The 27,930-nt window shown below is 45.8% G+C and overlaps 2 protein-coding genes across 9 annotated transcripts in view; one reads left to right on the top strand and one right to left on the bottom strand.

Annotated features, from left to right (window-relative positions):
- The first annotated feature begins 532 nt into the window (after positions 1-532).
- Positions 533-26,791, top strand: CENPU (centromere protein U). Of its 2 annotated transcripts, XM_037055166.1 has the most exons (13): positions 533-877; positions 3,760-3,808; positions 5,654-5,762; positions 8,908-9,013; positions 10,847-10,907; positions 11,400-11,627; positions 14,724-14,790; positions 15,839-15,947; positions 22,406-22,484; positions 22,698-22,745; positions 23,832-23,893; positions 24,700-24,856; positions 26,654-26,791. In XM_037055166.1, exons 1-13 carry the CDS (start codon positions 837-839, stop codon positions 26,765-26,767), a joined length of 1,230 nt encoding a protein of 409 aa, XP_036911061.1. In that variant the 5' UTR covers positions 533-836; the 3' UTR covers positions 26,768-26,791. The 2 variants fall into 2 exon arrangements, with proteins under 2 accessions (XP_036911061.1, XP_036911062.1); XM_037055167.1 differs by lacking the exons at positions 533-877; positions 3,760-3,808 and adding an exon at positions 5,448-5,498.
- Positions 22,528-27,930, bottom strand: part of PRIMPOL (primase and DNA directed polymerase) — a 43,565-nt gene continuing 38,162 nt past the window's right edge. For 6 of the 7 annotated variants that reach the window (XM_037055158.1, XM_037055162.1, XM_037055163.1 and 3 more), the window contains one exon: positions 22,528-27,571. In XM_037055158.1, coding sequence (XP_036911053.1) covers positions 27,320-27,571 — 252 coding nt within the window. In that variant the 3' untranslated portion in view covers positions 22,528-27,319. The remainder of the gene's footprint in view (positions 27,572-27,930) is intronic. The other variant, XM_037055159.1, reaches the window with a different exon arrangement.

Genomic DNA, 27,930 nt, shown 5'->3' with positions numbered 1-27,930 from the left:
TTTTTCTTCTGTATGCATGAAATATGTTAGCAATTTTCTATTGAGGTGCAATATATATATCAAAATTTAGCATTTTAACCACTTTTAACTGTATAATTCAGCGGCACTACTTAAGCCCATGTGTTCACATTGTTACACAACCTATAAGGTTGTGTAACACTGCTCTCCATCTCCAGAATATCATAAAGTCATTGCTAAATCCAATGTCACGATGCTTTTGCTCGTGTTTTCCTTTAAGACGTTCATAGTTTTAGATACTAGGATGAAGCCTTTGATTCATTTTCAGCTCATTTTTAGTTACGGTGTGGTGAGAGCCCTCTCTATTGGTTAATAAAGAAAGACGCCAAGTTGAGGCTAGTGGTTAACGGCAGCCAAACAGAAGTCAAATTCTCCCTAGTCGGCATTGAATTACACTAGACAACTGCGCAGGCGCCTAAACAGCTGGCGCCTAGACCCGGGATTTGGATCCGCCTCTCGGTTGAGCGCCCAATGATTTTTCAGCCCAGGCTCCTCCCCTTCCGGGCTCCGAGTGTTGGAGCCTGGTCAATTGGCACAGGGCGCCGGTGGGAGGGAAACCTCGGCAAAATTTGGCGTTTGAGAGGGCCGTCAGCAACCGGTTGTAAGGCGCAGACTCCAGCTCCGCCTTTTGTTGTATGCCACGCCGCATTTTCTCTTGCGCTTTGGGACGGGGTACAGCCCAAGCCGCTGGAAAACTAGGGGGTAGGGCGTAGAAGGTGCGCACGCGCATGCGGAGCTCTCGGATTGGCTGATAAAATCGGCGTGGGTTGGCGGGAGATTTGTGGCCTCGGGCGGCTGGGAGAGCAGTCGCAGCTGTTATGGCTTCTGCTAGGCGAGTTCGGACCCTGGGAGGCGTGGGGTAAGTGATGCGGTCCCTGGCAGCGCCGGCCGGGGACCGGCTTTATCTTCTTTGCATCTTGCCTTTCCCAGCTGTGCTGCGTAACGGGGAGTCCCTGCTCCGCCCCTGCGTTGGTTCCCCCGTGTGACTCTAGGCCGCGGTGTCCACGTCTGTAAAATGGGAACTATTCCCAATGTTACAGGATTGCGGTGAGCTTTATGCAGTTATAGTTTTTAACTGCTGGGCGGGCAGGAAAGGCTGTTGGTTAGCGTCAGTACTACTTGGCGTGGGTAGTGCTGTCTAAAGCAGACTCCAAACAAGACACGTATTGAGTGCCCGCTGCTTGCCAGACATTTCACTCTTGCGACGTTGATTCTGGCCGGTAGTCGGTAGTCTTATTTTCAAGTCCTTGCCATGTTTGTGGCACAAACCATAGACCTTAAGGCTGAACCAAATCTCAGCGGGGATGGGATGTGGGGCGACAAAGCTGTCGCTTGTTATTCCTAAAAGGGGCACTCCAGAATGAGTCAAGCAATTGAAAACATCTTTTATTCAAGTATAATTGGCGCATGATATTAGTCTCACGTGTACAACACAGTGATTCGACATTTTATACACTTGGGATGTGATTACCACCCTAAGTGCAGTAAACAATTTATGTTTCATGAAAAAAGACATGCATTTAAGAACAGGTTGCAGAACTGCGTCCTAAAATGCTCTTCGTGGATTTATTGGCAGATGTCCGGCTGGCGGTGTCTGTGCGCATTTAGAGGCCTTCGCTTGCTGTGGTCGTTTCACCAGGTCCCACACTGAAGGGCTCCACCTGGGTGGTGGAGGGCTGCCTAGAGGAGGCAGCCTTTGTAGCGCAGGGCCGAAGCGGGACAAAGCAGGGAGGTGGAGCAAGTCGGGAGAACAGTTCTGAGTCCAGTGGGGAGGGTATTTGGAAAAAGATACAAGGCCTAACAGGGCAGCTGATCAGAGTTTAACTTGATTTGATAGGCCCAGGGTTGGTCTCTCTCCCTCCCCCCACACACTCACATGTATTTAACATTCTATATATTACATAGAACGTAATTGAATTTATGTACTTATATATGCAGATACGTTTATGTTTGGGCCTCATGAAATCTGTTCACCCCTCCTCCCAAAATGCACTGGTTTGCCTACACCAAAGTTTTTACCTGTGGTATCGCAGAACTTTCCATCTTTTGGAACTCTACTTTTTTTTTTTTTTTGCGTGTAGTCAAGGCAGGTGACAGTGGAAAGAGTTTGGGTTAATCTGGCTTCTAGTCTATTTCTGTTACTTGGCTCTGTGACCGTTGGTAAGTCAGTTAACCCTTCTGAACCCCCAAATCATAAATGCCATAGAGTGATACCTGTTCTGTCTTCTTCCGGTCTGACAATCAAATACGGCAGTGGTTCTCCGAGTGGGGTCCCCTGACCAGCAGCATTGGTGGCAGCAGGGACTTGTTAGAGGTGCGAATGTCAGACCCCATCCCAGGCCAGCTGGTTCCCGTGTTCTGGGGTGGGGCCACTGATGTGGTTGCACGAGCCCCACAGGTGATGCCGATGCTGGATGCTGGCGAACCACAGCCTTAAGCAGTTTTCCAGCTTCTTGTTTGCTAGTCACAATGTTTTAGAGCCCAGTTAGTACACATGTGGACATATATAACAAAAGGCTTATGAACATACCGTGTCCACTTAGCCTTATGTTTTATATACTCTCGGATGTATTTCCTTTTTCTTAAATGCTAGGAGAAAAACCTTAAATGACATTATGGGGCAGTTGATGAAATTTGGATACAGACTGTGGATTAGATACTGTTGTGAAATTTGTTGATTTGGAAATTACATTGTAACTAGGCCCTGTCTTAGGAAAGACATACAAGTATTTGGGGGTGAAGGTGCACAGTGTTTCAGTCTACCACGGGGACACACACACACTCTCGCGCAAAGCAAATGAGACACGACGTAAACAAGTGTGAACTTGGTCAGTGGATATCAGAGGTCCTTATACCTTTCTTGTAACTTTCCTAAAAGTTACTCAAAGAAATACTGGTTCAGACGCAGTAAACTGAGTTTGCTGTCCCCAAATGGGTGTCTGCAGGGCATGTGTCTGCAGGGCATGTGCCCGGGTCACAGCCTCCCTGCCCCAAACGGTGCCTGGTGCACAGAGGACCCAAAGCACGTTTCTGCTGGTGGTGCTGTTTCCTGCCGCTCTTGTGTCCAGTTTTCATGCCCATCACTGCTGTTCCATCTTATTTACTTTCAGGTTGCTGAAGATGTGCAGCTTTTCCCTTTTACCCTAATTAATGCCCGTGGAGGAAGCAGGAAGGGCTGGATCTGGATCTGAACTGACACACAGTTTAACGCAGGCCTGTCCTGTCTGGCTGTGTTGCTCTGGGCAAATACACGCCTGAGGCAGGGACTCCTCTGGACCTCAGAGGACTGTTGGGGCTCAGGGGCAGATGTGCACGCCAGAGCCAGGCGCAGGGTGGAGCGGGGGTCGGGTGCTGCACACATGTCAGTGCGCCTCCGCTTTGCTCAGTTCTGCAGGAACTGTCCTTCCCTGCTGCTGACCCAGACCTCAGGCACAAGGGTGACAGCGGCAGGACTCCTCCCTGTTCCTGAGTGGGGAGAGGTGCTATTGTATACGTGGGTGATATGATTTGACCTATAAAAATACAATTAAACTCGTGAGATGTGGGTTTTGCTTTCTAAAATGATTTTGCCGTCACCTGCATTTCACTGGATGCGCGTTACTAGTGCAGGTAATGAGGAATATGATTTGGGAAGAGAATGCTTGGAAGGGTTGCAAGTTACACTGTTTTCCCTACCTATTTTTTAAATATTTCTTAACTTTTTTTTGTTTTTTGTTTTTTTTTTTTTTTGCTGTTTAATAGTGCTAGATATTCAAAGAACACTGTAGGAAGAACACGTCCCACAGAAGATGTAAGTTATCTTTTTATGTTTTGACTTGATTTTCTCGTGACTGACAATGCCGAATAGCTAGTAGTGGGAGGCTCAGTTTGGTGGACGTCACCGGGTCCGCTCAGCATTTCATGGTAGTGATGGTGCCTTCCTCTTCCTCCCGCTGTTTGCAGTGTAATGGGGAAAATTGCTAACGTTTTGAATCCTGTTTCCTAGACCTAGGTTGGTTTTATTTTCGCTTGGATAACTGACATTATTTAAAATTGTACAACTTCGTGTATGTTGCTATTTTCACTTATAACCATTTCTCCGTGATATTAGAGTTTTAAACAATTGTTAATGATTTCGCAACATTTTACTTAGTCCACGTAATCTACTTTAGGGTACAGTCTTAGAACAAATCTGTGTTAAAGGCAGGGACATTTCTTTAACACTCGATAGCTTACTGTATTTCTCAGAGTACAAGATGCATGTTTTTCCCCCAAATTTGGGAGGAATAATGATTGTTAATGCTGCTGTCGAGTTCTGTTTACATTTACATTGGTGAAAAATTGTGTTATTTATGTTATTAAATATTTTACATTTTTTGCTGCAAAAATTTTTTCCCTATTTTCCTCTAAAACCTAGGTGTGTCTTATGGTCTAAAAAATACAGTATTTTAACTCACTCTTTCCAGGGTCATGTTCAGATATAGGGCCGCTGAAGGAGGGCGTCTGCTCTCGGGTCAGGGGGGCCTTTCTGCGCCCTGGCTGTCTGTCCCGTGTGGGCTCCTGCCTGCTGCCCAGCACCTGCCTTCAGAGGGGCGGCTCTTCTGCCCCGGAGGGAAGCTCCGTCAGGGTCCCTCAGCTCTGTGCTCCCACCAGCCCTGGGGTGCTTGTTCCTTGGACAGATTTCCCAGCTCTCCGCCCTGGGTGGCCCTGGGTGGCCCTGGGTGGCCCTGGGTGGCCCCAGTCCAGAGTGCCTGGGTGGATCCTTCAGCGCTCCTGCCTGCTCCGTCCCGTGGAAGGCAGCTGTGTGCTGGGGGCCGTTCCTTAGGAGGCTGGAGGGTCTGTCCGGCCTCTTCTTGGGCATCCAGCCCAAACACTGCGCTTCCCGAGGGTCTGTCAGTGGTAAAGTTTTGTTCTGTTTGCCAGTTCTATCCCGTCTTCTTTATATCTCCAGAATTTTCTCATGTTAGTGGCACCTTTCCACATTTTCCAGAGCTGCTGCAGACGGTTTTCTCATTTCCCTCTGTGTCGACCTTTCATGAGGATTTGGGCAGCACACGCTATGGGGCTCCATGTGTCGCATGTTGAACCGGAATCCCTGGTCCCTCCTTCAGTGGGGAGTTCTAACCCTGTGTGGCCTCAGGACTGTGACGGCCTTTCAGACCTGGGCGTATGTCTGGGTGGAGGCCCGTCGCTTTCCTTAGATCAGGAATTGGCAACCATGGCCCGCGGGCCACCCCGGCCCGCCCTCCGAGTTCGTGCAGCCCTGCAAGCTATTGATGGTTTTTATGTTTTTAAATGGTTGAAATAAAGTCAAAAGAAAAACGTGTCATAACGTGTGAAAATGGTATGAAATTCAAAACTCACTCATATCTGTAGCTGAAGTTTTCCGGCAGCGCAGCCGGTTCCTTCTGCCCCATCCGCTGCACCTCGCACCCAGCAGCGGAGCTCAGCCATTGCCGGGGAGACCGGCGGCCTGCGGAGCCTAGTCTCCTGGCTTTCAGGTCCATTGCAGGAAAGTTTGCCAGCTCCTGCCTGAGGTGATCGGGGGAGCCCGGTACCCCCGAAGCAATGGCAGCAGTGTCCTTGCTGGGTCTGTCCGTTGGGGACATTCTTGTTCAGAAAGCTGGTTCAGTGACTTCGACTGTGTTGCTTTCAGAGAGCTGGCCGGCCGCAGAAGTCTGCTGCAGTGTACGACTTTCCTGATGTCTCAGGCATGGGCGAGTTGAGTGAAGATGAGAAAGATGAGGAGCCTTATGAATCCTTTGGTTGGTATTTCAGACCTTTATCCCCAAAACTTGAAAGTAGTTTAAGCAACATTTAGGCTAGTTCCTAACAAAAATGTAGAAATATCTTCAAATACAAAATTCGGATGTCTGCATATGAATGTAATGTCTAGGGTGTTCTTTATAATTTGAATTAATTTTTCTCGCTTCTAACTACATTGGAACTGAGGATTCTATTAAACGTTATGAAAGTAGAACTCTTCTGGTAGCATTTGTTAACAAGCCAGTCATATTAGGACAGCTATATAATGCCAGTGACACGAAGAATGTAAAATGTATTTCTTACTCCATACCAACAGCAAGGGTCTCGAGTTTAGGGAGAAGAGGGGGGATTTTCCCTTCTCTTAAAGGCTGCTGCAGGGGAGCCCAGACAGAGCTCCTCCTATGGTCCGGAGTGGGAGGGAACCGGCCGGCGCCTGGCTGACCAAAGGGCATCCAGATGGGACTGCCTCTGTGCCCGCATCCCTGGCCACGCCAGAGGCCAAAAATGATACAGAAAGTGCCACCTGCCTGCACGTCCAGAGCAACAGTGGTCAGACATTTTTGCTGGAATAGGTTTTAAGGGAATTTTGAAAATATATACCCTCACATAGTTTTAATTAGGTATCAGTATTTTTCTGTCTAATTTCCTGTTAATCAAAGAATTCATCCTTTTTAGCATGTGGGATTCAGTGTTTTAGTATGGTCACAAAATTGTACAGCTGTCACTGGGTGATATAACTTCATAAGTTACATAAATGGCAACTATGTTGTACATCTGAACCTAATGTTGTATGTCAGCTGTAATTGAACCATTTTTTTAGATTGTACGTCCCACCGTTACCTATTCCAGAACATTTTAATCACCCTGCGCAGCAACTCCCCACCTGTTAGCAGTCATTCCCTGGTCCTCCACCCCCCCAGCCCCCCGACAACCCTCCGCCCACTTCCCATCTCCGTGGACTTGCCTGTCCGTACACCTCGAGGTCATTCGTGTCTGTCTTCTTTCACTTAGGGTGCTGTCTTCAAGACTCACGTGTGTTGTAGCAAGTGTCTGTGTCATTCCTAAAAATTTTTACAGCCGGACTCTCCATCTTGGGGTAGAGCTCATTTTGCCGTCCCCTCGTCCGTCGGTGTGTGTGCATCGGGTCGTTTTCCCTCCTTGGCCATTATGAGTTGTTCTGCTGGGAACGTTCAAAGGCCAGTTTTTTCACGGACATGTTTCTTTTTGATATGCACCTGAGCGTAGCATTCCTAAGCCACATGGTAATTCTACGTCAGCTTTTGAGGAATGGTTTTATGAGGCAGCTGCTCAGCTTTACCTTCCCCCAGCACCATCGGAGGGGTCCGGTGTCTCCCCATCTCCGCCACACTCATCGCTGCCACCCGTCTTGGTGTGAAGTGGTATCTCGCTGTGTTTGTGCCATAAGGGTATGTAACAAAATATACCACTTCCAGCACATCGAAGTATACAGGTCTGTGGCATTAAGCACATGCGCGTTGTTCCGCAGACCTCATCACCATCTGCCTCCAGAACCTCCTCCGTCTCCCCTGCAGCCCCATGCCCCCTGAGCCACAGCTCCTTGTTGCTGTGACTGCAAGTACTTCAGGGACCTCCTGTGAGAAGGGCGTGCAGTGTCTGTCCTGCTGCGTCCTCATTTCACTCAGCATGTGTCTTCACGTTTTGTCCCTGCTGTGGCATGAATCAGAATGTCCTTTTAAAGCTGAAAAACGCCCCACCCTGTGTACGCGCAATCGTCCATCCATCTGTTGGCGGGCATTTGGCTTGCTTCCACCTCTTGGTCATTGTCAATAATGTATGTGAGCACAAGTGTGCAAATACCGTTTGAGTTCCTGCTTTCACTTCTTTGGGGTAGAAACCCGGAAGAGAATTGCTGGGTCACATGGTAATTCTGCATTTGATTTTCTGAGGGGTCACCATGCCGGTTCACAGTGGCTGCACAGTTTCAGGTTCCCACTAGTGATGTGCAGGGCACCCGTTTCTGCACTCGCTCACTTGTATTCTCTTTGGGTAGCAGCCATCCCGATGGCTCCTTTGTGGTGTCGCGTGTGGTTTTGAGTTGTCTTTCCCTAATGACCAGTGGGCTTGGGCATCTTTCCTTTGCTTATTGGACACCTGTATAATACCTTCTTTGAAGACATGCATACCCTTGGACCAATTTTAAATTGGGTTATCTTTATTGCTGAGCTCTAAGAGTCCAGTTTGTATGACTGGTTACATATGGAGATTCAGGATTAATGTAATTATCTTTTTTCCCTTGTTATTTGCAGTAGTAAATAATTCCCTTTCTGTAGTTGAGGGCAATGCATGGTATATATCACTTTAAAGTTGTGCATTTGGTATGTTCCTTATTTAAGAAGATGTTTATTTGAAAAGACGTTTCAATTTGCACGATCATGCTAAAATTTGGGCGTGAAGGAAGCTTGGCTCTTACCCAGCATCCCCATCCCACCGCCATTCTGCTCCACCACCTCTGACCACCTACCTTCCTCCCCCAAGTTCCCCACCCGCCCAGGCCCCACCCAGTGAGGTCTCTCCCGTTGCCCCTCTTTCCTGGGCAGGCAGGAGCGCCCCCTCCCTCAGCATCTGCCTTGTGTGCCTTTCCACCGAGGCCTCCTCCTACATCTGCTTCTTTGTTATTCAGGGTAGCTTCTTACGCCAGCTGGAGGCGCTTGGAGGCGCTAGCCATGCGGAGTCAGGCAGAGAAAACAGGACAGGAAGTGAAATTCCTCCCAGAGACCGAGGCCCCCTGCACCAGGCGCTTGGCCAGGTCACGGGAGTGCGCCAGGCAGGCCAAGCCGCTGGTCGGTGATGACTGCAGCAAGGGTGCTGCTCCATCAGGGGAGGGAGGACAAAGTCACACTTCCGTCTCGTCGTGTATCTCGTTGGAACATTTTCAGGCAGGCACGGTAATGCAGGTTAGAACTGATAGGTACCCACTGCCGGTTCATGTCGTTTCTATTTATCAGTGACGTGCTTTCAGTTTGTTGTTGCCCAGGTGTGAGATCAGAAACACTTGCGAAGTAGGCTGTAAAATTAACTGATTTTGGTTTTGTTAGCCGTTTAAGCGAAGACGGCTCCACCGTCCCTCGTGGGAAAGCTGGCCTTCTGAAAACTCTCTTGCAGAGCCACCTCTGCACAGCACCGCCATATACGCGGACGACGCGGAGCTCCCCGGACACTGCGGCTCCCTGGGCTCCTCGGCCGCCCCGGCGGAGGGAGCGGAAAGAAGGTGCGCTTGCGGTTCAGGCCATCGTTCATTCGTGGTCACTGGGATTTCTGAGAAGCTTTTTAGGATAGAACCTTATTTTTTAAAAAGCTTTTAAAAGATGTTTTGGGCCAACTTAGGCTTTTCCTTAAGAGAATTGGTACATAAAAACTTAATTTTTCAACAGTTGATATTACTTTTGATAATTAATTATAGATACAAATTTCCAGTTTTTTCAAAAAAAGCCAGTGGGGATGTAATGTTTGCTTTGGTGACTGGAGTTAATAATACTATAATGCATATGTTAAGACAGCAGATCCTAAAGGTTCTCATCATAAGAAAACAGTTTTGTTACTATGTATGGTGACAGATGTTAACTCTTTTGCAGTATTTACAGATATGTGATTATTACATTTTACACCTGAAACTAATGTCAGTTGTACCTCAATAAATATCAAGTGTAATTTAACAACCAGAAAATGTAATCGACACCTGGTCATCCTAGAAAACATTGCCTGTGAAGGTGGTGTGACTTTGGGATAAGACAAGGAGGGAGGGAATGGTTTATTAATAGTATTTTAGGAAATTTGCCAGAGGTTTCTTTAACTTGCAAATTCTCCCTCACGAGAGAAGAGGTTCTCTGGTACCAGGTGGAAGCAGAGGAAACAGGCTGAGCATCAGGAAGGAAATTCGAAGTGTGCTGTGTATTGTAGCCGTGTTGTCCCTACGGAGCGTTGCTTTGAGTTTACAAATTTAAATGAAGGCACCGTCAGGAAAATCAGGTGGAAATGACTCCATGGAGACCACTGGAGAACAAATCACGCAATGAAGAAGTCTTCAACACTATACAGTACTAATTGTAAATTATTAGCTAGAGCAAATCCTTGACTTTAAGGCCTCTATTAGGTAACAGGTCAGTTCTAGTTATTGAATGTATTGTATCAACCGCATTTGAAACATGACTATCCCACTGGGCAGAACTCTCAATCAGGAAGTCCCTCTGAGGTTATCTGCATAAGTGACCGCCTCCCTGGTCACCCCCGTTGTCCTCCTCCTGGCACCGCCTTCTCTTTCACAGTGCGTTCTCTCTGCGCTCCGTGTCACCTTCCTCACCGTGCCAGCTACTTGACACCCCCAGGCTTTACGTTTATTTTTCCTTCTGCCGTAAACACCCTTCCCTTTATTTCTTTGCCTGGACAAGTATTTTCACAAGTCTGCTCAAGGGTCATAACTGTGATGTCTCTCCTAACCGCCCAGCCATGTAGCCGCATCTCTCCTGTCCATTTCTTGCTGAGTCGTCACCCTGCGTGATCTTTGGTCTTCCTGCTAGACAGTGAACCAAGGAAGACGCAATTTTTAAAGCTATTCACTGTACTCTGCATTTTGAGGTTGGTGTTACATGTTTATTGCAATGAACTGAATGAAAAAACGAAAGAACTCAGTCTCATCTGAAGTTTAGGGCTACCTTTCTAAAGGACAAGAGGAATATTCCCTTTCATTTCACCTCATGGTGGGCCTGGTGTGTGCAGGTTTGCTTTCAGTCCAAATGCCCCTGTTCTGGGAGTGGTAGCTTGGAGGAGGGTGCAGTTCTCACACATGACCACAAGGTGCTGCTGTAATGGGACACTTACCATACTCTCCTGCGAAAGATAAACTGATGTGGCCTGGATGTGACCTGAGTGTGGAACAACATGGGAGATGACCAATAAATCTGGGAAGGTGGCAGTCCTAACCAGGACAAGCAGGAGATCTCATTAAATGGAGCTTGTTTTCCTGTTGGACAAGTAACTCAAAGAAGACATATGTGAATAATAGTGAAATGTGTGCAAGATACTGATGGCTTATTCTTTGGTACAGTTTGAACACTTCTGAAATTGAAGAAAGCGAAAACGAGTTCATAAAAAGTAGTGCAAAAAAGGTATGTAGGAGCATTCTCTCTTCTACCTTAGTGAGATATTTCATATCCTACCTAGTTTGGATGCAAGTAGAGGAAGTGTTTTATGAACTATTTCCTATCCTGTTTAGATTGGATGCAGACAGGAAAAGTTCTACAGCAGTGTTTTTCATAGAGAAAGAGTATTATATTTTAGAAGGTACTTTTTTAAAGTATTTTTTATCTGAAGTGTTTTCATTACCTTGTCAATTTTCACATCCGTGCCATGAGTTTAGGTTGTGATTTACAAAGGCAGACTGATTGATTGGGTTATTTATTTGGAGCTTTCTTTAATCAAGGTTTCGTGTGCTATCCAATATCCCCCCATTCATATCAGGGGGATGTTGTCACCCCCCTGATACGTTCCATCTGGAAGTTTAGAAGTGACAGGTGTGGACTTTATGTTTAGCTACTATCACAATAAGAATGATAAGCATTTGCATTTTCTAAACTAGTGATGCTGTTTTCTCGACATAGCCACGAAGAAAACCCAAGCCCATTAATGATGACTCTGAAAGTTGTAACGAAAGGGATGTGATCGTGGAAGGTATGCCAGCAGAGAGAACAAGTAGCCAGCGACACGACCCTACATTGTCTTCAGAACTCTCAGCGGTATCGGCTGAGTTCGGCACTCCCAAAAAGACAGGACCTCTAGGTGCTCAGTCCTCTGTTGAAAAAGAGACCCTGGCAACCAAAAGTCAACTGGTAAGAGAGGGACTGCTATCCCCTTGGCAAGAAAAAGTGTACTGAAAAATGTGTAACGGGAAAATAAAACATTTTTTATCTTTCCTCCATTTTTTTAAAGAGATTTTTTAGTATCTTATTATAAAAATAGTTTTATTTATCAGGTATGGAAAGAAAGGTTAATATCCTATAATTCTCTCATCCAAGTACTGACCAGGCCCGACCCTGCTTAGCTTCTGAGATCAGACAAGGTCAGGCACTGCAGGGTGGTGTGGCCGTAGACGAAACGATCCTACAATTCTGTCACCCTATCGGGTCTGCAGTCCTTTTACTGAGCTTTTCTTCTCCTCAGTGGGACCGTGTTCTTGTCATCTAATGTTGCAGAATATCATTTCGGGACTGCACGACACTCATTCCTGTTAGTGCCATGGCCAGTTTCTCTCTTACTCGTGAATGGTGGTGTTTAAACAAATTTAAAGCGCTTTGATGAATCTCCAGCCAAATTTTTGTGTGCGTCCTTGACTATTCAGAAAAAAAAATGCCACGATAAGATTTCTGGGTCGTGTGTGTACTATTGTAAGATTCTTGACATACACTTTTGATCAAGTCTTAATATGTCTTTGTCAGCACCTTGATTTTGGCCCTTTGAAATTGATTTCGGACTTCTCACCCCTAGAACTGTTGGAGAACACATTTCTTTTTTTTTTTTTTAATTTTTATTTATTTATTTTTTAGAGGGGAAAGAGAGAGGGAGAGAAACATCAATGTATGGTTGCCCTTTGTGCCTCCCATGCTGGTAGTTAGCCTGCAAGGAACCGGCCTGCAACCCAGGCATGTGCCCTGACTGGGAATCGAACCGCGATTGTCTGGTTCACAGGCCCGCGCTCAATCCACTGAGCTACGCCAGCCAGGGCCTTGGAGAACACATTTCTGTTCTTTTAAGGCATCAAGTTGTAATTTATTCCAGCAGCCACAAGAAACTAAAACATTACCCAAGGGCTTTTTAGTTATGTGGTTTTTATTTCTACAGTTTCCTTTTTTTTTTAATTTTTATTTTTTTAGTATAGTTTCTACTGAGATTACCTATCTGTTTGATCATTAAGACCATCACTTCCTTTACTTCTTCGGACACATTTATGATAGCTGTGTTAAAAAGTCTTTGTTTTCTAAATCAGCTATCTGGGCTACTTCAGGGTCAGTTTGATTTTCTGTCTTGACTACGAGTCACATTTTTTGTGTAACATTAACTCTAGTACTTTCTAATTGCATGTCGGATATTGTTGTTGATAGGTTATTGTGACTCTGAATTCTGTTAATGTGTCCTGAATGATGTTGACTTTTATTTTCATAGGTAGCTTGGTTACTGGCACATCATTTTTAACTTCTGTAGGCTTGGTTTTACTCTTTGTTAGAGTCAACCTTTGAAAGGCCTGACCTGTTTTCCAAGTGTCTATAACTCAGTGGGACTCACTCTCTCTAGTAGTTTTCAGTTGCTGCATAACAAATTACCACAAACTGTGTGACTTAAAACAACATGCACTTAAATCTCACCGTTTCTGTAGGTCACAAGTCCGGCTTGCCTTAGCTCAGGGTTTCACAAAGGTGAAATCTCATCTGAGACTCAGGGTCTCGTCTAAGATTATCGAGGCTTTTCTAGAATTTAGTTCCTTGCCATGGCAGGCCTGAGGTTCTTCCTGGTCTCAGCACGTGGAGCCTGCGGTTGCTCCTAGTTGTGTGGCCCCGGTACGTTAAAGCCAGTGGGAGAATCTCCCTCCACAGGTGACAGTGGAGATGCAGTGTAACCTGATCAAGGGAGCCCTTATCCCTGCGTTCGTGGGTGCTACCCACACTCCAGCGGGGGAAGTCTCACAAGTCACTGGGGTCATCTCAGGGTTCTGCACCAGGACACAGGTCTCTCCCTGATGGCCCTGGTCAGAGGCCAGTTTTAGGCTGTGCGGTGGTTTTCAGTGGGCCTTGGTCAGGGGCAGTGTTCCTCAATCCCTTCCATCACTGTCCACCTTAAGAAGCCTTTTCAGACCTTTTTTTCTCCCATATACTGCATCACTATTTGTGTACTTGGGTCCTTTGGAGGTTTACAAACCATTGTAATATCTCAGGGTTTTGTTTGGGTTGTTTTTGTTTTGTTTTTTTGCACCCCCCGCCCCCGGCGCAGGGACTCAGTTTTGGCACCCTTGGGAACAGTGCCCCCTACCGGACCAGAGTGGGGCTCTCACTGTGCACACCTGCAGCGCAGCTGGATGCAGTGTTCACTCGTTCCAGTGTGGTCTGTGCATTCGCTGCGTCTGGTTTCCCCAGCGTTGCTTGTCCTTTCTTGCCTGTGATGTCCTGAGTCCCATGCCAGCTGCCTTCCAGTCAGCTTTCTGTGGTCTCACTCTGCACACTCGGACTTCTGGAGAACCCGAGTCCTGTCCCCTCCGCAGCCAGTTCCAGGTGCCGCGCCGCAGCTGCCCTCTGATTTCTGCCTCCGCCGCGCCCTGGGGTGTGCTGGGACCTAGCGTGCTGTGCGGCTGTCTGGAGTGGCACCCCGGCCTGGGGGTGGGGCCAGAAGGGGGGCATGCACAGGCCCCACTGAGTTTCCTCATCTCGTTCTGCTCCTTGTCCAATGCCTAAATAAAGTCACCAGGCCCTGCCTCGTTTAGGGTTATTTATGGCGAGAAGCTGTTACTTACCATAATTTGGAGACCATTATGGCCATCCACATGTGGTCTTCAGGACAGGAGTTCGACTTCCCCCAAGGCAGGATTTGGTAGAAACCAGCTGGAAGGTGTTCTTTGGGATGTGGGGGGAATGGTTTACTTTTTCCAGTGTTTCCTTATATCAAGATAATTTATAGAATGAACTGTTTAATATATTAACTTAGAAGTAAATAAGAATCATATAGCTAATAGCTAAAATATTTAATAGCTAAAATATTAACTGCCAGTGTTTGATAATACTGTCTTAATCATTCTAAAAAAAACTTATAGCTTTTGTGGCCTTACTTCCCAGCAGTTGTCATCAGCTTGGCTCAAATAAATTCTTAGAAAAACCTACTCCTCCCCCAAAAGAAAAACTTTTAAGTAAAATTCTTTGCTGTTTTTTTTTTTTTTTTTTAAGAAAACTGAGAAAAAGAAGCTGTTTCATGGCAAAAGAAAGAAACAAAGACACGAAGTTGTAGAGTCAGGTACGGAGTAGTACTTTATGCTTTCACAGTCATTCAAGAGTTTCGTTTAGAAATTCTTGATTCATTAAAGAAGTAAGTTTTAATTGTATGAAACTGCCACTTTAAAAAGTTAAAACATGTGATGTAGGAGTAACTGTTTTCCCAGCATCTATCATGAAAAGTTTTAATGTACAACAAAGGTAAAAGAATTTTACAATATATTTATATACTCACTACCTAGATTTTACTATTAAAATATCCATTAATTTGTTTTTACACATCATTTAGTATGTAACCTTTCCTATAACGCTTCTTTCATTTAGTATACCTTTTCTCAGATTCATCTGTGTTCTTTGGTATTTATTGACCCAAAAGTTTATTGAAAAATGTTCCAGAGGAAAATAAAGCACTTCTCTTTAAGTTCTCTTAAAAGAGAAGTTATATAGTTTTCTTGGTATTAAAAAAAGTATTTTAGAAAATTTAGAAAGTATGGAAAGGAAGATAAAGTCACCTATAATTCCATCACCCCAAAATAACTACCATGTTTTTTGCCTCTGCTTTTTAATCCTTTTACTGAGCATTTCTCACCCAAAAAGGTACCATATCCTTGTCTTACCATATCCTAAGTATTCTCCAATACCATTTTAGAAGATACTTTGTTCAAGAATGCACTGTAGTTTTGTTCATCTTTTACTATATTATATAACTAAGTCCACACTGAGAAATCTTTTAGTATTCTAGAAGTGACCTGTTAGATTAAAATAGAAAGTATGGTTAACACAGAGCTCCATGCCTAGTGTCAGACTGCTGAAGAAAGTAACAGAGGAGAAGCTGGCAGTGCCCCAGGCTGTCTTCCTAAACAGGGAGAGGGGGGGGGGGGGGGGGAGGCGGGCTTTTGACCCCAAGCTCTGGGGCGGGAGCAGTGAGTGGCTCCTCCCACAAGCTGCTTCAGTGGTAGCTCTTCTGATCAATTTGGCAGGATGGTTTTTGTTGTGGGCCTGCAGAACCCTGGACTAGAGTCACATTATTGATCATCAGTGTATTACATTGGCTTATCTTGCTGTTCTAGATGCTTCTGACTGTGCAGGTATTTGGTGTCTAAAAGGAAAGAGAAGCTGTGACATCATGGAGCTAGATGTTGTTTTGTCAGCATTTGAGAAAACCATTCCAGAGTATACGTAAGTTGTAATGCGATGCGTGCACCTAAGAAATGTCCCCTGAAGCACCCTTTTGCTCCCCTCATGGCTTCATTTATACATATATAGTGTTCTCATTACTCAGTTTGCACATTTATGTTCCCTTTATAATTCTTCAATCCTGTGAATTATGTAGGACCATGTCTTTGTATGTCCAAATATGCAACTTTTTAATGTGTTGTTCTGTTTTTACCTTCCATCTCAAATACGTTGTCAAACTTCATGGACGGGCAATACCTGGCTTTTGAAACAGTGAGACGCTGTCTGTAACCTGGTAGAGGCTGTTGGGAACTGACTGCTGAGTCTGTGTGGAGTCGATAATTACTGGATCCCCGTAGAATCAGCAGTTTGTCCTGCTACTTCCATCCGTTTGTGCTGCATCTATTTAAAGACTTTTATTAGGGCATTGTGCGTAAAACTGCCGCCTCGACTGAGCATTTTGTCTTTCCTGGTGGCCCTCTCCGTCCTTAAGATAGATTTCTGTCTTAAAAACTAGTTTATCTGATACTAACATGGTGTCACTAGGGTTCCTTTGCTAGCATTTGCCAGACTGAATGTTCTTTTACTTCCAAACTTTGATCTTAAGCTTTCTTATAAACATTTTTAAATTAAACGTTGTGCCTGGGGTTCAGCTGTTGACTTTAGGTCATTTACATTTTACTGTAATTATCAGTATGTTTAGAAGAATGGGTTGATAAGGTTTTTTTATTCTTCACATGTTTTTGTTCTAACTTTTGATGTTTTTAATCTTCTCTTGCCTTTTTTAAAAATAGAATTTATAATTCCCATCTAATAAGATGAGAACTTTGGGAAGGTCTCTAATCTCTCGATCTTCTCTCCCTTTCAACACCCTAAGCCCTGGGTGCCTATCACCCTACAGACTTTTGGTTCTGGATGAAGGTGGACAGACTTTCTCTGTCCTGAGACAGAGCAGTCTTTACAATGGTGTGAATTTGACACCCTCTGCTTCATACATTTCTTACCACATCCTGTGGATACGTCTCGTCTCTTTTTCAAAGGCATTGAACACCACTTTTCAGCATGGCTGTTTGTGGAAAATGTCTTAAATCCTTCTGGTTATTTTGATCACAACTTTGAATGTGAAGGATAGTTTAGCTGGACACCCTAGGTTATAAATCATGTCCTTAAATATTTGCAGTCACTACTTGTCCTGTTTTTCATCTGGTGTTGATGTGGAGAATACGACGTGTAGTCCTGTTCCTTAACGTGTGGCCTGCTCTTTCTTTGAGCCTTTACCATGTTTTGTCTTTGATATTCTTAAATTTCCCTGTTGTGGTTCTGACCTTTTCAATCTAAGGTTAGTCTTTAATTATCAAAATTAAAAATACTTTTGTCCCTCTAATTTTTTAAATTTTCTATACCATTGTCCTTTGCTACATTCTTCTCCATTTCCTCAATCTTGATATTGGAAGTTTGCTCATTTATTTCTCAGATCTGTCCATTCTGCCACTCACTCCACCTATTGAGCTCTGTACTGGGCTGTTGTAGCTTTCAGGTATAATATTTCTGGTTGGTCCTCTCTTGTGCCTTAAATTCATGTTTTCTGTTGTTAATATCTTTAGAATATTTATTAGGCTAGTTTAAAAGTACTGCATTATCTACTGTGCAATGCCTGCTTCTGATAGAGTTTCCAACCTCGTGGACGAGGTCCCCTCTGAAATAGCCGTGCCCCCGCCAGTGTCTGGTCCCTGCACACTGTGCACTCATGTCCCCGAGCTGTCGGCTTCCCTGGTGGCCGTCGTGTGTCAGGGCAGGCTGAATCTCAATCCCTGTTAGTGCCCAGAAGCACAAGGGACGGGCCTGGACGAGCCGTCCGTGGGTGGGGAGTCTCAGCCACTCCTTCTGGCTGGTGACCTGTAGGTCAGGATCCCACAGTTATAAGTGGTTTTAAGAGCAGATACACTTCTTAGATTGCCATTCTCCAGCCCTGGGGTTTCGGCAGGTGAAGGAAGAGGGAACAACTGCCCAGAGTTGGTCAGTCTCCCTCTTTTTCTCCGGGCCTCCCAAACACAGCCCAGGTTTGACTTGTGAGGACCCAGGGGCAGAGCTTGGAGTTGCTGCAGCTGCTGGGAAACACGGTGGGAGGGAACCAGCGCCGGGGAATAAGCAGGACCTGCCCACCCTTACCAGTCCCTTTCCTGTCCGGGGCCACAGCCACCACCCCTCACACCACATCACTTGCTCTGCACACCTCTTCCCCTCAGCGTGGGACTTCCCACAGCTTTCTCAGATTTGTGATCCTGAGGATGGCCTTGGGTAAAGGAGCCGGCCTGTCCTGCTAACTCCTCTTCGTCACTGTAGGAGATGTGTGTTTCAGTCTCCTGTACAGCACGTGCCAGAGCCAGTTTGCCATTAAAACCGGTGCAGTTCTCAGCATCACCTAGACCAGCATGACCGTGTTACCCTTTTCCCATCGTCAGTCTGTGCAGGAGGACAGGACCGCTGCTGTCCTAGTGAAAATGGCCTTATCTTCCTTTTAGCACAGTAAAGTCTTGATATGAGAAGTGATTTAGGAAAAAGGAATGGCTTAGGTGTAATATTTTCATCAGACTCCTGAAATTATACAATGCACTGGTGTTTTGGTCATACCAAGTACACCTGGCAGGATCACGGCTCTCCTCTTGGCGGAGCGTTCTCGACCACGTGTCAAGCATCACTCTTTCAGAGTCAAGTTAGTTGTTTGAGGGTCTGCTCTTGTTGATGTCTGTGCCTTGCACTCACTCCTGAATAGTTTTGTTAGCAGGCTCACCGATTGTAACCATTATCAATGTGTAAATGTAAGAAGGTATGCTATGAAGTGCAAACATTACAATCTTGGAACATTCTAAAACCAATTCAATCAGTTGTCTGTGGGGAAGTGACTGGATTTTTGAAGCACTAGAATTTGAGAGAGCTGTGTCTGTAGTTGATAGAATCTACCTATTTCTCATGCAGAAAGTGAGTTTGTAAGTGGATTTCTCAATCCACCTGTAAACCATACAGAAAGTGATCAGTTTCCTCTTTTTTGTTTTTAACATCTCAAAATCATGATTGTATATTTAAATTAGAAATACTTTTTTAAAAGAGGGCTGATGGATTATTTTAATTGTGATGAAATACACGTAGTCTGTAATTTACACCTTAACCATTTTTGACTACAAACTCAGGAATGTGAAGTATATTTGCATTGTTGTGTGATAAATCTCTCTCCCATGTAGCCTCAGCGCCCTGTTGAAGGTGTCCTGACCATATAGGTGAGGGCTCATTTTCGGGTTCTCTGTTCTGTTCTGTGGGTGCAGATGTCTGTCTGTTTTGAGGTCTGCACAGTTGAAGATTGCTATAGCTTTGTGATGTTCTGTGCTCAGAACTGTAAGGACTCAGCTTTGGTTTGCTTTCTCAAGACCGTTGTGGCCCTCTGGGGCCATTGTTATTCCCTAAGAAGTTTAGAATGGTTTTGTTTCTGTTTCTGCAAAGTGCTCTTTGGAATTTGTAGGGCTCACATTAAGTCTGTAGATTGCTTTGGGTAGTAAGGACAGTCAGATAGTTTTAAGCCTTCTGGTCAATGAGCATGGGATTTTTTAAAATTTTCTATCTTTAATTTAACAGTTTTTATAGTCCTCAGTATACAGATATCTCATCTCCTTGGTTAAGTTTATTCCTAACTATTTCATTCTTTTTGATGCTACTATAAAGGGGATTTTTCATTTACTTTCTGGATTGTTCGTTGGCACCACATAGAAAGTCAACAGATTTTGCATCCTTCAACTTTGCAGGATTTGTTCACTGGCTCTAGCAGTTTCTTGTGTGTGGAACCTTTGGGTTTTCTACCTACAAGATCCTGTTATCTGTGGACGGAGGTTTCACTGCTTTCTGACTTACTTTTTCCTACCTGATTGCTCTGGCTGGGGTCTCCAGGGCTGTGGCGAGGACAGCACGAGAAGCGTCCTGCTCTGTCCCCAATGTGAGCGCAGAGCTCTCAGGTTTTCACCGCTGAGTGTGGGGTCAGCCGGGGGCTTTTCTTCTCGTTGACGTGGTTTCCTCCGATTCCTAGTTTATTGGGAGTTTTTATTGTGAGTGGGGATCGGGTTTTGTCGAATGCTTTTTCTGCATTGAGATGATTATGTGGCTTTTGCCCTTCATTCTGCTACTGTGCTGGGTGACATGGAAGGTATTCTGTATGTGCGCTCTCCCTGCATTGCAGGTGTAAATTCCACTCTGTCAGGATGCACGTGATCCTTTCCAGGAGTTAAATTCTGTTCCCTGCTATTTTGCTGAGGGGTTTCCATCAATAACCATCAAGGATATTGGTCTCTAGTTTTCCTTTCTTGTGGTATTTTTGTCTGATTTTGGTATCAGTAATACTGGCCTCATACAATGAGTTCACAAGTGTTCCCTCATCTTCAGTACTGGAAGCGTTTGAGAAGGACTGGTAATTCATTCTTCTTTAAATGTTTGGTAGAATTCTCCCGTGAAGCCATCTGGCCCTGGGATCTCGGATGGGTGCTTTTTGATGACTGATTCAATCTCCCTACTAGCTGTAGGTTTATTCAGTTTTGTGTTTTTTTTTAAATTTCTTCATGATGTATTCTTGTTTCTAGGTTTCCGGAAACGTACGCATTTCTCCCCGGTTACCCGGTCTGTTGGCGTGTCATCGCCCCGCAGGCTCTAGTGACCCTCTACTTGTACAGCTCTGGTTTCAGTGCTTCCGTCTGCGTTTCTCTTTCTGAGTCTTTTTCCTCAGTCCGTCTAAGGACGCATCAGTTTTGTTCATTTTTTTTCAATAAAACAACTTAGTTTTATTTTCCCTATTTTTCTATTCTGTTTTGTTCATTTCTGCTGTAATCTTACTGTTCTTCCTTCTTCTGACTTTGGGTTTACCTGGCTCTTTTTGTAGTTTCCTGAGCTGGGTTTTTGGTTTGAGGACTTGCTGAGGTCGGCACGTGCTGCAGGCGTCCTTCTTGGTGCCGCTGTCCCTGTGCCCCTGCGTGTGGGTGTGTTGCTTTTGTCTTCATTTGTGTCGAGGTTTTTTCCAATTTCCTTTGTCATTTCCTTGATCCATTGATCATTCAAGAGTGTGTTAATTTCCATGTTTTTCAGTTCCCCAGTTTTCTTTCGTTAATGACTTCTGGTTTTATTCCGTTGTGGTCTGAAAAGACACTTGGCATGATTTAATCTTACTAAATGGGTTAAGACTTACTTTGTCATCCAGCATCCATGCATCACAGCAGTGCTCTGCTGTGCCTCGGGAGAATGTGCGCATGTGCACTGCTGTCACCGGGGGAGTGCTCTGCGTAGGGTCACTAGGTCCAGTCGGGTTACAGTTCAAGCCCTCGGGCTTCCTATGGAGCCCCGCACGGTGGCTCTGCCGTCACTGAAAGTGTCTCGTTGCGGCTGTGGGGACTTTGAACGTGTCTGGCATACACGGCAGCTTACTGAGTGGGTTTGGGGTTCTCATAAGGCTTCGGGGCCTTGCGTGGTGAAGGCGGTTTCCCTGGGGGGGATGAGGTCTGGGACTTCCTCTTTCACCAACTTGCTGATGGTGCTAGAAGTACTTTTTTTTTCCTTTTAAAGATTTTATTTATTTTTAGAGGGGAAGGGAAGGAGAAAGAGGGAGAGCAACGTCAACATGTGGTTGCCTCTCACGCCCCCACCACTGGGGACCTGGCCTGCAACCCAGGCATGTGTCCTGAGAATTGAACCAGCGACCCTTTCCTTGGTTTGCAGGCCAGTGCTCAGTCTGCTGAGCCACACCAGCCAGGGCTCGAAATACCTCTAACACCACGGTCAGGACGAGCACAGAGACCCGCACTGAAGAATGCAGGCCTTTTTTGTACATTCCTAGCCTCTGAAGAATGACAAGACACCTCAGAGCGCACCGCCCTGCTGAGGCAGAGCGTCTGCTGCCATTCCTGCACACCGGCCGCTTGCCATGGGGACTGGGACGTGGGCCCTCTTCTCCTTTGTCACAGGGGCCCAGGACACTCTCTTTTTGGGGTCGGCTTTATAGTTTTTGAAGGATTGGACAGCTGGATTTTGGCTATTTGTTGGTTAGTCCAAACATGTTGTACAGTTATTGCTCTGGTTGTCAGCAGGGGAAGGTAGGGGCTGAAGTCTGTGGGTCAGTGGGTCGGGGAAGAAAGGCTGGGTTGGCGGTGCATTTCCACGTCACTTGGTGTCACCTGTGGATGTGGCCAGTGTCCGGGAGTTTAGCTGATCACACACCCGAGGGTTTAGGGGAAAATATCTCCTGTTCTTTTTCTTTTGCTGGGACATATCCCGCATCCTCTCAGCCTGAGGAAGGGCTACAGCTGAGCGTGCCGTCTTAGACACTCGAATGCTGTGTGTATGATTGTGCGCCGACGTGCTAAGCAAATGAAACACCTTTCGCAGTCCAGTTTTTGATACTTAGTTTTATCTGTTTTTAAAAAATTCTGTTACAGACAAAATATAGAATCTAAAATTTGCAAGGAAGCGATCAACAAATTTCACTCTAGTCTGAAAGAAGAACTCATCAAAACAGTAAGTCCACTGACACAGACTTACTGGTCTGGGTCTTTTTTGCTAGTCCTGAGGAGCACAGTTATCTTAGATTGCATTTGCTGCAGTGTGGTCAAGAACCCATTAACATTGTTCGTGTCCTGCCTGTTGTTGTGAAATAAATGTGAAATATTGTAAGCTAATAAGCATTTAATTTTGGAAAATGCCATGCGAATACTTTTTTGTTTTGTGTAGCTTACTGAAGTCCAGGAGTTGAAAACTCTGAAAAGGAAGAACGCTAAGGTAAATCACTTGCTGAGACGACGCATGTGGTCGTGTCAGAGATTTAAGTAAAGAGTCGACTCTGGTTTTCTGACCTTCAGAATGTGGACGATTTCTATCCTCTTGGGCAGGCTGTTACTCAGGCTGATCTTGCGGTTGAGGACTGTCGATGCACGCTAGGGGATGGGGATCCCAGTCAGCCTAGAAAAGGCTGTGCAGCCCCGAATGGATCAGTATTAGGGATGCATATTCATCACTTCGGCACATATCAAAAAAGCAAAGTCTTTAGAATGAGAACTGCCCCGTGTCCCGGTCAAAGGACAGTGTGGGAAGAGTATTGGCTGAGGGTCAGGAGACCTCCTTCCTTGTCCTTGTTCTGCTGCGTGAGCGTCGAACCACCTTTCTGGAAACAGTCCCAGCAGGTGTGCCGCACAGAAGCCCGGGAACTCCAGGCCCGGCTGTTTATGGTTGACCAGATGACCCAGATGAGGGTCCAGCCCGACACGTGTGTGAATCCAGGAGTGGAAGAGCAGCTTCCCCTCCCCGTTAGTAATTGAAATGGATTGGAAACACACACATTTTCCTGACAGTGATGACAAACCTCTGCTGGTGTTTTTGTCCTTCTCTTTTAATCTCTTCTTGGTCAACTCTGCATTGCTCGTGAGCATGTGGGAACGGGTCTGAATGTCCAGCACTGGAGTGTTACCCAGTCACTGACAGTGCCGGCTAAGAGAGTGAAATTTACTGTACCGAAATGTTCTTTCTAAAACCGTATCCTGACCCTGCTAACCCATTCAATACTTGCCTATTGTACCGAGATGAAATCTGGGAGAGTACAATTCTTTAAAGAAGTGGGGCCAGATCTCTGCTGAGACATTAAAGTCCTGGAGTAAACCGCCCGCTGCTCTGCCGTCAGAGCAGGTGCCGACGCTGCAGTGGCACACTGTTGGTGCGAACACCTGTCTCCCCACTGGACCGAAGTCCCACAATGGGAGGGGTGGGCGCTGTCTCATTTCCCACTGTACTTCCAACACCTGGCACAGTGTGCACCATAGTACTCCAACATTTATGAAATTATTTTAACAAAGAAATTGTTGTGTTACTTAGATGACTTCAGATGCTGAAAAGAAAAGGCAGCGTTTGATTGAAGTCCAAAATGAACTGCTTTGGTAAGATAGTGCCGAGCTCCTCTTTGAGAACCTACCCAGGAGGGCGAGGGCATGTCACACGGGGCTGGTAAGCCTATTGCTGTCACATGAAAATCCCTTTGGTTTTCTTGGAGCTTGGAAGCCGGCGAAGGCAGGTTGCGCTGCAGGGTGGAGAAGTTTTTAGCAAAGAAAATTTTGTGCTGGTCTGTCCTCGGGTCTCTAACTGTGGCTTGAGACGCAGCCTAATCAGTGACTTGATGCGTAGATTTGGGAAATAGGTGGCCTGGGGTGTGAGTCCAGGCTCTGCCGCTTACTGGCCGGGCAGCCTTGGGCAGGTTATTCAGCCCCCTAGGACCTCAGTGCCTTCTAGGTCAGTGGTCAGAAGGCCTGAACCTCACAGGGCGCCGCTGTGAGGACTCAGTGGGTGAAGATGCAGAAAGCACAGCTGGTGTGTGGAAGGTGGTGTGTGAGCAGGTCCAGTTAACGTTTGCACTGACATGCACCTGGGTGTGGCGCTCGTGCAAACCCAGTCCCCGGCTCTGGGAGCAGGTTTTCCACCCAGACTTTGGGCTAGTTTTTTCCTCCCGCTGGTTTTATTGGACCTTGGAAATGGACAAGGAGCAAGGGAAGGCTTTTCATTCGTGGTTTTACTATTGCCCAGTCCTGCCCGAGGCTATAAAACGTCACCCAGGTCCTGCTGTGATGCAGTAGCTTTCGAGGCCTGTGTTTTCTAACTGCACTTACATACTCAGTCCCCGCATACACTATGGGCTGTTACACTTTATTACGTGTCATGTATTTTTAGGAAAACTATTCTTTTGTTTTAGGTTAGAACCGCAGCTACAACAGCTACAGATAAAATATGATGAACTTAAGGAGAGAAAATCTTCCCTTAGGAATGTAGCCCATTTCTTATCTAATTTAAAACAGCTTCATAAAGATTATTCAGAAGTTCGAGAGACAGACCCGCACGTGAAGGAAACGGTGAGTCCGGTTTTCACGCCCCACTGTGCCCGGGGAGGGGCAGGGCCATGGCGGGCTGGTGCCGGCAGCTTTGAGGAGAGGATCGGAGGCACGGCGTCACGGTCCATCCCACGCAGTGGGTTCGCTCTGCGTCCGGGCGGATTTCCGACAGTGGCACTCCCTTAGCTGTAAGGCAGAGGAGCAGAGGAGACCCCGCGGCAGGAACGGGGTCTCGCCGACAGGGTGCGTCTTTCTGTGCAAGGCTCAGAGCAACGACGGGAACACAGGGCAGTTGTCACTGATGGACACCAGCCACACTCGAAAGACCACCCTCTCGCTCTTGTTCTGCCTGGGCTAGTCATCTCCTTTTTATCTGAAAAAGAAGTCATTGTCCCCTAAAAGGGCAGGCGTGACATTGGGAGTTGAGAAACATGAAAAGGAAAGATGGCAGGAGGAAGTGCGGTACATCGTTAAATTTAGTAGTTGCTTCAGGATTATCGCTGCAGATGTTGCTACAGGTATGAGACCCAGCTCAGACTAATAATTTGTTGGTGGAAAAGTTCTGTATTTGTAACACACGTATTTTACGAGCATATTTGTATTCTTCACTTCTCAATTCAGTTTTAAGGTTTTGACACAGGTCTAAAAGTTAATTCTCCTGAGCCTAAGTTTTTTTTATAGATTGGAGGTCTGGAAATAGAGCGTTTTTCTATTTTCTCCTGTGATAGTATCCAGCTAGTGTAAAGCTTAGCGCGTGGAGTTGGAGCTTTAGCCACCAAACTTGAAGAAGGCGGCGGAAACTGAGATGCAGGGACTGGCCTGTTGGTTGCAGCACGCTCGCCGCACTAACCGCTCGCGCTCTGCGCGCCCGCTGCTGCCTCTGTGCTTCTGTCTGTCGTATGGAGTATTCGGATATTTGAGTCTGTCTCCCCTTTCCCTGAACTGAACATCTAGAACCCGATGTTCGTTCTTCCCCTCACCCCTCCCAGAGCAGGTGCCCTGGTAGCTTGAACACCTTTGAGTCCCAGAGACTGAACTCAAGTCCACAGTGGTACAGTAGGTGTCTTCTAGAAAGCATTCATTAGTGTGAGGCGGATGGCTTCGCTGCTCAAGTTTCACCTCTGAGAAAACCACGTTAAACAAACCCGCAACTGTAGAATTCGGTAAGGGGAGTTCAGTCACTCTCCCTCAGATGCAATGTATAACGTGAAGTTTGGCTTCGTTAATTATTTTAAGGTCATTAGCTGGGTTTTGTTTCCTGCTTTGTGTTGGGTTTGTATTCTGATTTTGTCTTTAATCATTAAGAAATTTGGATTGGCAACTTCAATTGATCTTCCCCTAAGTAATTTCTCTGAATGATGCTTTTTTTTTTTTTTTTTGCCTTGTGAACTTTTCTGGGCTTGGTGTGCTCCTGCCGTCAATTCCTGCAGTAACAGCAACTCTGCATCACAGCTTTCTGTTTAAAAGAGGCATGAGATCGTGTGGACTTGTTGAGCCCCCCCGCCCGGTTCTGGTCTGCACCAGGGGTGAATTTCTGTGAGTTTCAGGTAACTCACAGGCCACAGCTCTTTGAACCAGCTGGTGTCCTGAGATGAGGTCATCAACCCTTGTGGAGCAGTTCCCTTGAAACCTTATTTATCATTTAGGTCCTGAGGAAGTGGGTTGAAACCAAATGATGCCAGTTCACAAAAGGAAAGGAGGAAGAGTTAGTGGAATGCTGTTTAAAATTGGCGTTTGGTCATAACATTGAGCTCTGTGCAACAAATAGGGTTGTAAGAGTTCTTGGTATTTTTTAATCTAAATACTTTCCTTCAATAGTATGACTCATCCAGCCTTCCAGCTCTGCTATTCAAAGGAAGAGCCCTTCTCGGAGCTCAGAGCCACCTGCAGAACATCAACTACCAGTTAGAGAGACTCCTGGACCAGGAGTGAGCCCGCCTACTGCCCCGCGCCCGCGTGAGAAGCCCCGCGCCACGGCCTGCTGCCGTCTGAAACGGCTTTTTGTTAGAGCGACCTTCTCGGATGCATGTAACAGCGCAGACTCGTCTAACTGTCCAGGCTGGTTGTGTGCCCTTGTCACCAGTGTGACTGCAAGTAGTTTTAGAGGCCGTAATTAACTCTTCTGGTTGGTGTCCTGAGAAATGAGTTGAAATGTCGACATCTAATTGACATTAGGTATCTACTTAGCCATAGACATAGACTTTTATTTAATCTATAAATAAATATGCATAAGCTGATGTGAGTACAGACTTTGGTTAATCAATAAAGAGATTTGTGCTGAATTTAAGAACATTGAAGCTAATTTTTAATAAAAGTGACTTAAGTAAAAACCAAAATTGGAAAGCAAAATGATAAAACTGAATTTTTATCAACAAATTTAACAATAAGTTACTATAATTTACAATAAGTTACTATGATTTAATGTTTTTAAAATCTACCTTCAGACGAACTATGGCCTGGTTGTGGTCATGTATGTCTTCGCAGTTAGCTGTCCCTGTAGACTTCTACAACTAGTTCATCAGGAACCTCCTCCCCTCCACTGTTACCATCAAGGTGACTGTTCTCTGCAACTTCTGCCAATTCAGCGTCCTCAGTAGCTTCCAGAAAATAAGTGTCATCAACGCCATTATCCCAGTCAGCATCAGAAAATTCTGTTTTTGACAACATACTAGATGGTGGCTTTGGAGGATTCTGGGTTTCATTATTCACTGTTTTGTCTGTTGCAAACTCTTCTTCCTTTAGTTCCAAACATGACGGGAAAGGAGGGCGGGACGGAGGAAAATACTAGTTAGTTATTCGGTCACATTGTGACGATTTCACCACAGCAAACTTGTTGATGAGCACCCAGTGTGTGGTGGTGGGACAGTGGCCCAAAGTGACAGAGCCGTCACACCCAGCGCGTGTCTGTGCAGGAGGGGGAGAGAGACCAGTGTGGCCACGCCCTAACAAGTGGCCACTCCCGGTGAAGGTGTACCGAGAGAGCTCCTGTTCTTGTGCACTTCTGCATGTTCAACATTTTTTAAATTAAATTGTTTAAAAACTAAGATGATCAGTGCAATGAAAAGGCAGGCAAGTAACACCGGTAATTTAAAGTA

Source organism: Sturnira hondurensis, unplaced genomic scaffold (genome assembly GCF_014824575.4).
Source record: "Sturnira hondurensis isolate 20B ecotype Veracruz unplaced genomic scaffold, ASM1482457v3 Scaffold0008640, whole genome shotgun sequence".
NCBI classification, from domain to species: Eukaryota; Metazoa; Chordata; class Mammalia; order Chiroptera; family Phyllostomidae; genus Sturnira; species Sturnira hondurensis.
Note: the sequence above shows the minus strand (reverse complement) of the source record. Positions and strands in the feature narration are given on the sequence as shown.

Coding starts and splice junctions, on each gene's coding strand:
- CENPU (XM_037055166.1), top strand. CDS start 837: ATGGCTTCTGCTAGGCGAGTTCGGACCCTGGGAGGCGTGGG. Junction 9,014..10,846: donor GCGGAGGGAGCGGAAAGAAG/GTGCGCTTGCGG, acceptor TCTTTGGTACAG/TTTGAACACTTCTGAAATTG. Junction 11,628..14,723: donor TGGCAACCAAAAGTCAACTG/GTAAGAGAGGGA, acceptor TTTTTTTTTAAG/AAAACTGAGAAAAAGAAGCT.